Source organism: Pholis gunnellus (assembly GCF_910591455.1).
Source record: "Pholis gunnellus genome assembly, chromosome: 8".
NCBI classification, from domain to species: Eukaryota; Metazoa; Chordata; class Actinopteri; order Perciformes; family Pholidae; genus Pholis; species Pholis gunnellus.
This window is the reverse complement of record NC_136534.1, coordinates 26,353,294-26,366,785: the sequence shown is the minus strand read 5'-3', so window position 1 is coordinate 26,366,785 and position 13,492 is coordinate 26,353,294. Positions and strand designations below refer to the sequence as shown.

General features: G+C 41.8%; 2 protein-coding genes across 2 annotated transcripts in view; both read left to right on the top strand.

The window, feature by feature from the left end:
- Nucleotides 1–13,492, top strand: part of LOC306700482 (uncharacterized protein) — a 133,556-nt gene that overhangs the window by 68,326 nt on the left and 51,738 nt on the right. The gene's annotated exons all lie outside the window — the stretch shown is intronic.
- On the top strand, nt 1,594–11,911 carry LOC306700486 (protein NLRC3-like). The gene is made up of 8 exons (XM_079165515.1): nt 1,594–1,662; nt 2,477–2,720; nt 2,905–3,122; nt 3,415–5,221; nt 7,891–8,064; nt 8,380–8,487; nt 9,704–9,994; nt 11,468–11,911. The coding sequence occupies exons 2-6, from the start codon at nt 2,707–2,709 to the stop codon at nt 8,411–8,413; spliced, it is 2,247 nt and encodes a 748-aa protein (XP_079021641.1). The 5' UTR covers nt 1,594–1,662; nt 2,477–2,706; the 3' UTR covers nt 8,414–8,487; nt 9,704–9,994; nt 11,468–11,911.

Here is a 13,492-nt window from a genome sequence, read left to right as displayed (position 1 = left end):
AACAACCAATCAGTGTTTAAACCAACATTGAATTATTTCATCACACACATTTTATTCTACATGTTCTCATTATAAATGTCTCCTCAAATAAAGAGTTCACTTTAACCAGATTGTGTTAAAAACATTAAATTGTGAAACTATGAAGTCATGATTGATTCATCTGAGACCAACAGTCATGTGACCACAAACCAGAGAAACTTTGACTGAACTTCAGGAAGTGAACACAGAGAGGAGAGGAGGAGAGGAGAGGAGGAGAGGAGAGGAGGAGAGAGGAGAGGAGGAGAGAGGAGAGGAGGAGAGAGGAGAGAGGAGAGGCTGAAACATGTCAATAGTTTCATATTTATAACATGTAGAGACTCCATTTCTTACATTGGTAACACTTGTTGGAAACATGTTGGATTCATAGATTCTATTGTTTAACATTTATTTTAAAGAAATTATCAAAGAAATTCAACTCTTTTTAATGATTGATGTCATAACTGTGTTGTTCTGCACTAAAGACATGTTCTAGTTCTCTCTACTTCTAGTCATGATGGTTCTGTTTCTATAGAGGAGCAGGACTTTTATTTTGTAGAGAAAATCAAGACAAGTTTTTGTGTAATTTTCGTTTTATTTCTGTATATTGTTTAGTATTCTCTCTGTAGTGAGACGTGTGAAGAGGCCTTGGCTGTTTGTACTGTTGAACCCGCTGCAGTGTAATGACTGCGTGGTTCCACTAGAGGGCAGTGTGACAGCAGAACACAGAGGACACCTTCAGTCCACAGCAGCTGACTCGTGTTTGTGTTCCAGCTCCACCTGTCCACACACCTGCTCAGCTTCAGCTCCTGATTGGCTGCTAAACAATAGGAACAATAATTGTAACACACTGGAACCTTCCACAATAACTATGACCACAAACGCAGCGTGTTTATTCTCATTAACACGCCTCCATTGTTGTGCACACCAAAGAGCAAAGCTGCATGCTGTTTACAGCTTCAAGCTGTGGTTTCTACGTGATCTTCATGGTTACAGGTGTTTTCACAGGTTTCTCATGTTTCTTTAGTTTGTAATGATGAGTGTAATGGAGAGAACTGTGTGTAGTTATTAGTGAAAAGTGTGTTTTAGTGAGTAAAGCAGAACTGCTCAGTAGAAACATGAGTTAGTTACTTTTCAATCACCAGTTTTTGTCTCTTGACAAGTGGAAAGAAACTGTAAAAGAAAAAGTCCTGATGTGAGAATGACATCAGTGCATTGAGAGAAAAAAGGTTTAGTTTTAATTCTTTAATTCTTAAAACATTAACGTTACACTTTTCCCTCTAAATATTACATTTCAACTGTAAAATATCTTGATATATATATATACACATGCATACATACATAAATACATGTGTATATATATATATATATATATATATATATACATCATGCCAAAGGCAGAGTGGGATTAATGTGAGATATCAGCTGTTAAGTGTTGAACATGAGCTGATAGAGAGGAAGTTCAGTGTGCAAAGAGAAAGACTGAAGGAGTGGTAGATACAGGAGGGAGTGGAGCATCAACGGACTGTTAGAGAGACAAACAAGTTCAGTCACGTTCATTTAGTCCCCGCCCTTCAGATAAACTTCTACCAGGAAGTTAAAGTGAGGAAACTGTCAGATGAACACAGCCCGCTGCTCCACTACGAGGTAAACTTTTCATAGCTTCTCAGCTAACGCGAGCTAAGTGACAGTTTGAACATGTTGGGACCTTTTTGGGGAGTTTGTTGCCGCGCAATGTAAACGGTTCATATCGGTGTTACTCTCTTAGCCGCGCGCGAACGTAACATATGAAGGCAAATCACTTTCTGGATCTTTCTCAATACCAAGTACAGACTCGTGTACTTTGGACGGGAGGACACGAGTTCAGTCATTCTGACAGTAGAACAGCAGGTACTTGATGACATCACCACCTCAACTGGTCTAATGAGTTTAATCTGTTTTTATTACTTTAAAGTATTTTTACAATCAAACTAAATATGACAACCCTGCTCTTTCCGTTTTCATTTAAAATATAAATTGTATATATATATATATATATATATACACAGTATATTCATATCTCTATATATATATATATATATATATATATATATACAGTATATTCATATATATATACAGTATACGTCATATTTGGTTTGATTGTAAAAGTACTTTTTAAAAAAAGCGTGCGTGTGGATCTCATTTGCGCGCTCAGACTTTGACAGTGATTTGTCTTCATAGTAACATTGTAGCTAACGGCAGTGTTAGCAGGCAGTAGCTAGCTGTGTGGACTAGCAAACATTAAGCTTTGTTTTGTTTGAGGACAAAATAGTTAATAAAGGTTAACTTGAAGCATCAAACACCGGGGTGGCACAGTCATGAATGTGGTGAAGTTGAAGTTGTGACCCACCAACACCAGCGTCCATTAAACCAGTAACACTTCTTTAATGTTCCTTTTGTATTTCTTCTTATCTGTTTACAGAAATTCTCTCTCGTCAACGGAGGTTAAAAGTTTTGCCAGAAATCTCCCATAAAGTTCAGCAGCAGAAAACACGGTCTCTGGCGGCCATATTACTTTGCACCCACGGGCGACATGTGTCATAACAACCCGTCATCAGAACTTTAGTGGCAAACGGTTTGATGATGTCAGCAAATCTGGAGAGCTTTTGTCAGCTTTACAACAGAGACTGCTCACAGAAGTGACCACAGACGATGCTTCCACAACGGTAATAAACCTTTATGTAGTGACACGGTAAAGGTCTGTGATTTGATTTTGTTCTAATTATTTAAGATATTGTCTCTCATATTTGGGGAATGATTCATATTTTTAACATTTAAAAAGTGACTTCAAACACCTCATGATGAATATAAAATGTGTTATAAAGAATGTGTTGGTCTCCACTGAGACAGGAAGAAGGCTCATGACCCCGAGGAGGAGCAGCCGTCCCACTGTGCTTTGTGTCGGGACGTCCTGAAGGATCCAGTCTCTACCAGCTGTGGACACTGGTTCTGCAGACAGTGTATCACCTCGTACTGGGACCAGTCTGCTCCATCGGGGGACTCCTCCTGTCCCCAGTGTGGAGAAAGATCTGGACTACAGACAGCCATTGGGACCAGCACTGTGCAAAGTAAGATGTCTCTCTGCTGCATGGAGACACCAAGAAATGATTCATAGATGTGGCTTCAACCATTTTTATTCATACATGTATTAGTTTATGGCCCTCATGGGATTACAAGACACCACGATTTTACATACATGAGGGGCAAGTAGGTAAACAGGTAGATAGGTACACTAACAGGTAGATAAACAGGTAGGTAGTTAGATAGAGAGGCCATTTAACAGACAGCCACAGATACCTAATTTTCTGTCCTTGTGTTGTCCGAGCATTTGAGTGTCTCACATTTCTCCTTGTCGTTCAGGAGATAGTGGTCTACAGGAGGTTTTAGATGAACACAAGATCAGTCTGAGGAGGAGCTGTGAACATGTGACTGAAGGAACTGATAAAACAGGAAGTGGAACCCCCCTTAACAGGATCTACACTGAGCTCTACATCACAGAGGGACAGAGTGAAGAGGTGAACACCCAACATGAGGTGAGGCAGCTTGAGTCAGCTTCCAAGAAGAAGGCCCTCCATGACACTCCGATCGAGTGCCACGACATCTTTAAAGCCTCACCAGACCAACAGAGACCCATCAGAGTCGTTCTGACGAACGGCGTCGCCGGCGTTGGAAAAACCTTCTTGGTGCAGAAGTTCACTCTGGACTGGGCCGAGGGTTTGGAAAACCAAGATGTCAGTCTGGTGGTTCTGCTTTCGTTCAGGGAGCTGAACTTGATCAAAGATGAGCAGTACAGTCTTCTCCAGCTGATCCATGTTTTCCATCCAACATTACAGAAGATCACAGCAGAGAAGCTCTCTGTCTGTAAAGTTCTGTTCATCTTTGATGGTCTGGATGAAACCAGACTTTCATTGGATTTCATCAACAATGAGGTCGTGTCTGATATCACACAGAAGGCATCGGTCAACGTGCTGCTGACGAACCTCATCGAGGGGAAGCTGCTTCCCTCGGCTCTCGTCTGGATAACTTCCAGACCTGCAGCAGCCAATCAGATCCCTCCTTCACATGTTGACAGGGTAACAGAAGTACGAGGCTTCACCGACCCCCAGAAGGACGAGTACTTCAGGAAGAGGTTCAGTGATGAAGAGCTGTCCAGCAGAATCATCTCACACATCAAGACATCCAGGAGCCTCCACATCATGTGTCTAATCCCAGTCTTCTGCTGGATCACTGCTACAGTTCTGGACCACATGTGGACTACAGACCAGAGAGGAGAGCTGCCCAAGACCCTGACTGACATGTACTCACACTTCCTGCTGGTCCAGACAAAGAGGAAGAAGCAGAAGTACCATGAGGGACATGAGACGAGTCCTCAGGAGCTGACGGAGGCTGACAGGGAAGTTCTTCTGAAGCTGGGGAGGCTGGCGTTTGAACATCTGGAGAAAGGAAACATCATGTTCTACCAAGAAGACCTGGAGCAGTGTGGTCTTGATGTCACGGAGGCCTCGGTGTTCTCAGGAGTTTGTACAGAAATCTTCAAAAGAGAGAGCGTGATCTTCGGGAAAACAGTCTACTGCTTTGTTCATCTGAGTGTTCAAGAGTTTCTGGCTGCAGTCTACATGTTCCACTGTTTCACAAACAGGAAGACAGAGGTACTGAAGGACTTCATGGGGAGGGATGATTACACATCTCTGGATGATTACACATCTCTGGATGTCTTCCTGAGGAGAGCCATGGAGAAATCCCTCAAAAGTAAAAATGGCCACCTGGACCTCTTTGTCCGCTTCCTTCATGGCCTCGCTCTGGAGTCCAACCAGAGACTCTTAGGAGGCCTGCTGGGTCGGACGGACAACAGTCCAGAAATCATCCAGAGAGCCACCAACAACCTGAAGGAGATGAACAGTTATGAAATCTCTCCTGACAGAAGCATCAACATCTTCCACTGTCTGACGGAGATGAACGACCACTCGGTGCAACAGGAGATCCAAGAGTTCCTGAAGTCGGAGAACCGATCGGAGAAGAGACTCTCAGAGATCCACTGCTCAGCTCTGGCCTACATGCTGCAGATGTCAGAGGAGGTTCTGGATGAGTTGGACCTGAGGAAGTACAACACCTCAAAAGAGGGTCAACGGAGACTCATTCCAGCTGTGAGGAACTGCAGGAAAGCTGTGTAAGTACAGATGTGATGAACTTAATAAATCAGTTTAGATAAGTAGTTTAAATCTTCAAATATCACACCAATGCACACTTGAAACACACTTGAAAAGATGAAGGTGATTGCAAATGACAAGATAATACAAAATGTAAACCGTACTTCTTTTTTACAAAATGAACCAAAAAACTGGCAATGAGGAAGATCTTGGGTACATAATGAGATTAAATATGACACCATTTTTAAATCATAACCTCTAAACCAAAAATAAATCTATTACACTATTACTAAGCTTTTTTACAAGATATTTAGTCAGTGCTGATCTAGACCCCTTCTCCCAGATACGGCGGGAAACCAAACGCCGTTGTGTTCATAACATCATCCGGCGGTGCTCGGTGAACGTATTCACTGTATCTAGCAAGACACATGTTGCCTGGTTTACTACAGCTGTGTGAACTCAAAATAAACAGATTTAACTGAAATTCATTCACAATCACCAGATAACAACGATGCCAAAATAACAACATAATGATTAGGGGTGGGAATCACCAGAGGTCCCGCGATACGATATTATCACGATACTGCAATATGCTGAGTATTGCGATAACATACAGGACTGTCTCAGAAAATTAGAATATTGTGATAAAGTTCTTTATTTTGTGTAATGCAATTAAAAGAACAAAAATGTCATGCATTCTGGATTCATTACAAATCAACTGAAATATTGCAAGCCTTTTATTCTTTTAATATTGCTGATTATGGCTTACAGCTTAAGAAAACTCAAATATCCTATCTCTAAATATTAGAATATCATGAAAAAGTATACTAGTAGGGTATTCAACTAATCACTTGAATCGTCTAATTAACTCGAAACACCTGCAAGGGTTTCCTGAGCCTTGAAAAACAGCTTGGTTCAGTAAACTAAATCACACGTATGGGGATTATCACAATATTCTAATTTTCTGAGACAGTCCTGTATATTGCGATTTTTTACTTTTTTCAACCACAAATGATGTCCCCAAAGGAAAACTTTGTTAACATGTTTTATCGAATAAGATAACGTTTTCAGTCTGTTCATCTCACTTCAATCATTTTTATTGCAGCAAAATGGGATTGTCAAGCAGACAGACTGACCAACCCTGTCATAAAAACCTGTCATAAATGTTGCACCTGACAAACTGAACTGTTTGTATTACAGTCTACATAGTCTAACTTAACTGAATGCAAACATGTCTATAACTTATATAAGTACGATATAAGAGTTATATAACTCAGTATAACTTGCGATGCGTGGACGTCGAGGGCAGAGAGCCGGTTATGCGCTGCACTCTCCCCATGAGCCTGGCTGCTGTTGGCAGATTTAACGCCCGTAGTGAGGCCAGATTGCGCGTGTGAGTGAAACACTTCACATGCAGGAATCCCGCTAACTGAACGGCAACGCCCACGTTAGAAGCGTTGTCGGTAACAACCACCAGGTCTTTGTCGGCAATCCCCCATTCTAGTGCTGCATTCAGCAGGTCTGTCATGTTTGCCCCGGTGTGACTTACGTGTACTGCTCTAGTTTGGAGAACGTGAGACAGCAGTCCCCAGTCCTCTGTGAGATATTGTGCTGTTATAGTCACAGAGGAATCCACTGCGCTTGACGTCAACGCATCGCAAGTTAATGCAACTCTTTCTGCTGTACTCAAAGATTCCTCCACTTTAAGCTGCACTTCTCTGTAGAGCTTGGGCACGGCTGTGTCTGTGAAAAAACGCCGCGACGGAGTCATATCCATGTGTCCTATTCATGTCCTTCTTCCCTTCCTTGTTAACAAATCCAAAATAAGTCCAGACGTCTGATTGTAACGCGGACTGCGCATTTCTGATTTCTTTCTCCGATTGATGTCTCTATCTTTGTTTTGACCATCTTCCTACCAATCACACTGACCCGGGAGCTCTGCTGACCTCACCAGAAAACAACTCAGCACCATCTAGTGGACTGAAAAAGCAATTGATTTTATTTTTCTAGTACCAAAAAGTGTATAGTTTATATCATAAAAGGTCGATGCTTGGCTTCCGTGTATCGATACAATATCGCGATACTATGCTGTATCGGTTTTTTCCCCCACCCCTAATAATGATGTTGATTTGTAAAAAGTCTGAATTCATGCCTTGTTTGGTCTTGCAGCATTACGACAGGAAAACAACTTTTTAAATGCTTGTTTTCTGAATGGAGTTCAGTTTGATTCGTGCTAGGCTATGCTAACATTATAGCAGCAGCTATAGTCTGTGGATTATACACATTAATATATTTATACACATTTCTGTCTGCTTTGAGATAATGTAGAGCAGAGGTCCCCAACCTTTTTTGCGCGACGGACCGGTTTCATGTGAGACAATATTTTCACGGACCGGCATTCAAGGTGTGGCGGATAAACACGACGAAATAAAATGATACGACCGGCATGAAAACAAATATAAAATGCATAAATAAATACAACTAACAATAACGCTGAATCAGTGGGAGTGGTTGGGGACCACTGATGTAGAGCTCTTGGTGACGACTCTTTCCCTCCAATTTTTGTAATTAGTTGTAATATAAAAAATCTAATACGAGAAATTATTTTGTCATTGTCATCAAATGCATAAAGTAAATATAAAGTGTCCTCTTTCATCATTACATCTAACAAATATTTGTGCCATGACAGACTTAATGGCTGTGGACTTTCGGAGACTCACTATGAAGTCATTGCCTCAGCTCTGAAGTCCAACCCGTCACATCTGAGAGAGCTGGACCTGAGTCACAACGGCCTGGAGGATTCAGGAGTGGAGCTGCTGTGTGCTGGACTGGAGAGTCCACACTGTAGACTGAAGACACTGAGGTCAGTTCACTGACTGTACATGGTCTCGTTGTTTTTGTATATCTTCAAATCCTTGACTGAGGTTTCCCCAAGGAGCAACCTCCAGTTCCTAAATGTGAAGCCAAAGCTTCATGTGTTAAAGCTGCATTCTCTCTAGTGTCCACCAGGGGGGCTAATTAGGGGCTAATTAGGGGCTAATTAGGGGCTAATTAGGGTCAACATTTTAATAAACAGGATATAATGATTATTGGACAAAGTGAAAAAATAAATAGGCTACATTATTTTATGCATATGGCATCTTCTCTTGGCTGCCAGTTCATTAATGTCTGGGGTTAGGTTCTGTGCTGTGGAAACCCTCAAGATGGAGTGAAGGTGTGCATCAGTGAGACGACTCCTGTGTGGGTTTTTGTTCCTCTTCATCACAGAGAAAAGCTGCTCACACAGGTAAGTGCATCCACACATGCAGGGCGTTTGAGCAGCATGTAGGCTGAGTTGAGGCATCGTTTCAGGGGTTTGAATCTTGGAAACTGTGCAGCGCCCACAGTCACACTTTGCCTTCAGTTTGCCGTTGCACTGGAGGTCTATCAGCTCCATTCTATTGTGCACAGGTGCTCTTAACACGTCAACTGCAGCTATGGAAGCCCATTCCTGCCAGCAAAAAAAAAAGATTACAAAATAAATAAATGAATAAACACCCCAAAAAGATTTCACATTTTTGGGGGCAGGCAAAGAAAACTGATTATTATTATTTTTACTTTTTTTCTGCCAGCAAAAAAACAAACAGATGTTTCCAGTTGCTGTTTATTGAAGGTCGCAACCTCAGCCACATCGGTTTTATTCTTTGTATTCCAGAGCTGCTTCTTGCTTAAAATGATATTCAAGGGTGTGTTAGCTCAGTACAATCCATGTGAAACATCAAGCAATTGAAGTATTTCATCTGTTGTAAAGCCACGTTTAGAAGTCTTCAATGTACTCACAATCCATTTATATGTCAAATGTAGAGTAACCTGTGAAGAGCTGCTTCTATGACTGCTGTGTTAAAGTATCTCATCATTTTGACTCATACATGTCTGTGGTCACACATGTCTGTGATCACACATGTCTGTGGTCATACATGTCTGTGGTCACACATGTCTGTGGTCATACATGTCTGTGGTCACACGTCCCTGCAGCTGGAGGTTTAGCGCAGTGAGATGCTTCGTTATATATTTCATCCCGCAGCTCTGTGGTGTGGAGGGCCAGTTATGATAGACATATGATATTTTCTCGTGGGCCGGTTATAATTGTACCGAGGGCCGGATATATGCTGACAATTTAATGACACGTGTCTGAATTTGTTGATCCTTACGAGGCTTTTCTTCTGGGTTACAATGTTGTCCAGGGCCCAGTTCAGAGTCTGCATTTTTTTTCTTTTCAAATATTTCTCCATGGCTGTTCGTCTTGTCACCGCAACCTCTCCCATCATTTAATTCTACCGTCTTACATTAACAAGGTCATTATTGAGCTACCTACTGCCACCTACTGGCATGGAAGAGTATTTATTACTTAGCCAGCCACTATGTTGCAGCTCAGACGCTCAACAATGGCAAACTAGTATTTGCAGTGCAACTAAATAATAATTTTTGGGACTGATTAAGTGAAATTGGACATTTTCCCACAGCACACCTGATGATCTCTCATGGCACACTGGTGTGCCGCTGCACAGCGGTTGAAAATCACTGAAACAGACCATAAAGCAGGGCATGCTTTAGGGTGGGGCTACCTTGTGAATGACAGGTCTATACCAGAGACGTATACGCGTCTCTACGTCACTCTTCCTTATTCCAAAGATGGTCACTTCCTGTTCACTGATTACGAAAAAAATCCAAGATGGTGAAATCAAGGCTTCAAAACATCAGTCCACCAACCAATGGGTGATGTCATGACGACTACGTCCACTTCTTATCTAACAGTGGCGGGCCGTGATTTTTATACCTGGGCCTTCAGTGCTGTTCGACACTTCTAATAACCTCATTATGACGTCACAGCTACGGGTTATTATTTGTTTTGTGTAAAAGCCGCATATTCACATAACACTGCAACATTTGACAAATGAAATAAAATGTTACATGAAGTTCAACACCTATCATACAAAACACGAAATGCAGAGTGCAGATACATGAATACGAGCATGACGGGACGCTGCGTCATTAACGGACAATATAGTCCAAATCAATGTAACACAATGACAAACTCACAAGAGCAGTCGCATATATTCATATGACAACAAAGCAACAAATCAATCCAGCAGACCTGCAGCGGATCCACGCATTCCACCACACGAGCACGAGCCATTCAAATATTATTCATAAAAACGCCACGATAGACAAATGAACAGTAGAGGTAAACAAACGAAGTTCACTTACCAAATGCTGTCTATCCTCCTTTCTTTGTTGACAAAGAGTTTAATCCCAGTACATCAGTTCCAGTAAGAAGTCCTTCTCCATTCATCGAGCCTCCACAGTTGTATTTCGCCGGGGTCGTCGGCAGCGGGGTGGTCGTCTTCGGCCGTGGACCGGCGAAGGGCGGGCCGCGTTTGTGGAGCTGTTTCCCTGCGAACGTGGTCGTTGAGTTGTAGATCCACTCGAGTCTCTCCAAAAGTACCGACGCTCAGTTAAAATGAAACACATTCACAGCCATAACATGTGCAACGCTTCTCCGACGCTGCATACAAATCCTTTTCCTGGCTGGTCAGGGCTGCTAGCTGTGGGGTCGTTTCTTACTGTCCAGTTTGTTCAGAAATGTCCTTCTTGAGAAAAGCGTTCCCAGTAACTCCGCCACTAAATCCGTTTCTCCTCCTTCCGCCATTTCATATTAAAAAAACAAAGCTAGGTGAAATGTCTTTGAAATATTTCCACTTGAACTCTGTCTGCTACAACCAAAGCTCTGCTAGCAAGCATTATGTTTCGCGGGCACATAGTCACGTGTCCGCCCACTGACCAATCACAGCACACTATGCACCTTGATGGCAGAGAGGCATCTGGACTCTGAGCTGACGTAACTAGGCCTGCAAACCGCTCTGGTGCGTCCATGAATCCCAAACTAAAGATCTGATTGGTTGAATCAACAATATCGTCCCCATTCAACTTAAACTGCACATGGATTCACTGGTGAGTCTGCAGGCTGGGGCCTCTCTTCTACCTAGAGACACAGAGGTGAACTCTGATTGGATAAAAGCTCTACTTAAAACAAGCTGCACTGGAAGCAGAGCAACTGAGGAACACAGTAGCTGTGCAATGAGAAAATAAGATAATGGGAACAATATTTTTATAAATTATAATACAGAAAAAATATTAAGTTATAAAATAGCTATAACTTTGTGATTCTGTTTAGGCCAGCAGAGAAGGCTTTGCAGGCCCTGACGGCCCGCCACTGTTATCTAAAGTCTGTGGGGTTCACATTTTTGGTTCATAGATTTTTCTGAGCACAAAGAAATGTGTCTGTTGTTCCAAATGGCTGAACAAAACAACAAGTAGAGGCAGTGAATGTCCACAGACTCACGTTTATTTTCATTTTTATGAAGCTATTTGATGCTTAAACTGAAGCTGCTTTGATGTTATGACTCCACTATTCCTAAAATACATAACTTTTGTTCACATATTGTCCTAAAATGTCCTCCTGACACATTTGGTATCTTTGTTAACTTTGTGTTCTTGAGTGGAATCTTCAATGAGTTTCTGTGTTTTTATGTCTTTGTGTTGGGCTGACATGAGTTTAGATGGAGCTGGCAGAGTTCAAGTGAAGTCACTTGGTCTTTATTGAAGCAGCAGCACGTTGTCATTAGTATTAATGAGAGCTCTTATTCACTTCTTGTCCCTCACAGTTTTTAACCTGCATTCAGCTCATGTGTTTGGAGTTTCCATTTTCTAAACGTCTCCGTTCTAAACGCCTGACACTGAATGAACATTGTCCTCTAAACTTACATCATTTATCCTTCATTCAGTCTGACGGGCTGCAGGTTGTCAGAGGTCAGCTGCTCTTCTCTGGCCTCAGCTCTGAAGTCCAACTCGTCACCTCTGAGAGAGCTGGACCTGAGTCACAACAACCTGGAGGATTCAGGAGTGAAGCTGCTGTGTGACCTTCTGGAGAGTCCAGACTGCGGACTGAAGACTCTGAGGTCAGTCCAACATTCTTTCCTCCTGTGCAGACATAAAGCTGATATTATACTGATCTTAAAGGACCTTAAAGCCTCAGCGGTAGTAAAAGTTCATTAACTGTGGCAGAGAAACGTTGAGCTATAGATTTAAATAAAACATATTTATTCATTTATTGCCTAACATTTGCTCCATCCCACATGGGATTACAAGACACCACTTTTTTCCAGACATCTTCTGGTCTTGAAAATACAAAACATGTAGAAGAAAATAAAAACTAAAACTTGGTAAAGAGCTTTTGTTTTCCTCTTCTTCAGACGTTCTGCAGATACCTGGCTAAGTTATATGTTCCACTTTTAAACAGCCATCTCAGTCTTTGTGCATCATCCATATTTATAAAATCTATGTTTGACTTACCAAACAAAGCATCGCAGTGTTCACGGTGAAAAAGGAGAGTAGAAGACACAATGGAGCTCGTTTATATCGTTTAGAACAGTGATTCTCAACTGGTGGGTCGCGACCCAAAAGTGGGTCACGGACCTTTGACTGGGGAAAAATCCCCAAAATCCTGTGCTTTTATTTTGAAGGGGATTTTTTATGCAGGAGTTATTCACACTCCTTAACAGTATTTGGTGTTAATGCCTTGTAATGCTAATATACACCCGCCATTTCACAGTATAGAAGAACACCCACAAAGTTTGTTTTCATCCTAAATGAGAGAAACGCAAGTACGACACCGACTACCTGAGGTATGGATTTTGTTACATAGAGGACAAAAACCTCAGTGTGTTTTGTGCAGCGAGGTTCTGGCACAAGAAAGCATGAAGCTGTTTTACTCGTTTACGTGAAACATGTGGGACGGGGACTTACAGGAACAATTTCTCTGCACAAGAGAGCTCCTACACTACGACTGCAGAGGACATTTTCAGCTCAGGTTCAAACTGCTCCATCTTTACATTAAATTCATCTGAGAAGTTGAACATTCGGGTCGCGGCTTGTCATTAAGGGGTGATGGTGGGTCCCACAGCCAGACCAGTTTAGAACCACTGGTTCAGAGAACACATCGGACGGATCGGCTTTTCTTCTTCTACAATCTAGACGAAGATAGTTTCAATCTTGTATTCTCATCAGGTTTTCTTCAGTAAATGATAAAAGTTACTAAACACAATGAATAAATATCTCTCTATCACACAACAACAAATGTTTTCAGTATTTTGCTTTTTCATCATTTTTATGAATCTATTTGATGCTTAAACTGAAGCTGCTTTGATGTTATGACTCCACTATTCCTAAAATACATAACTTTTGTTCACATA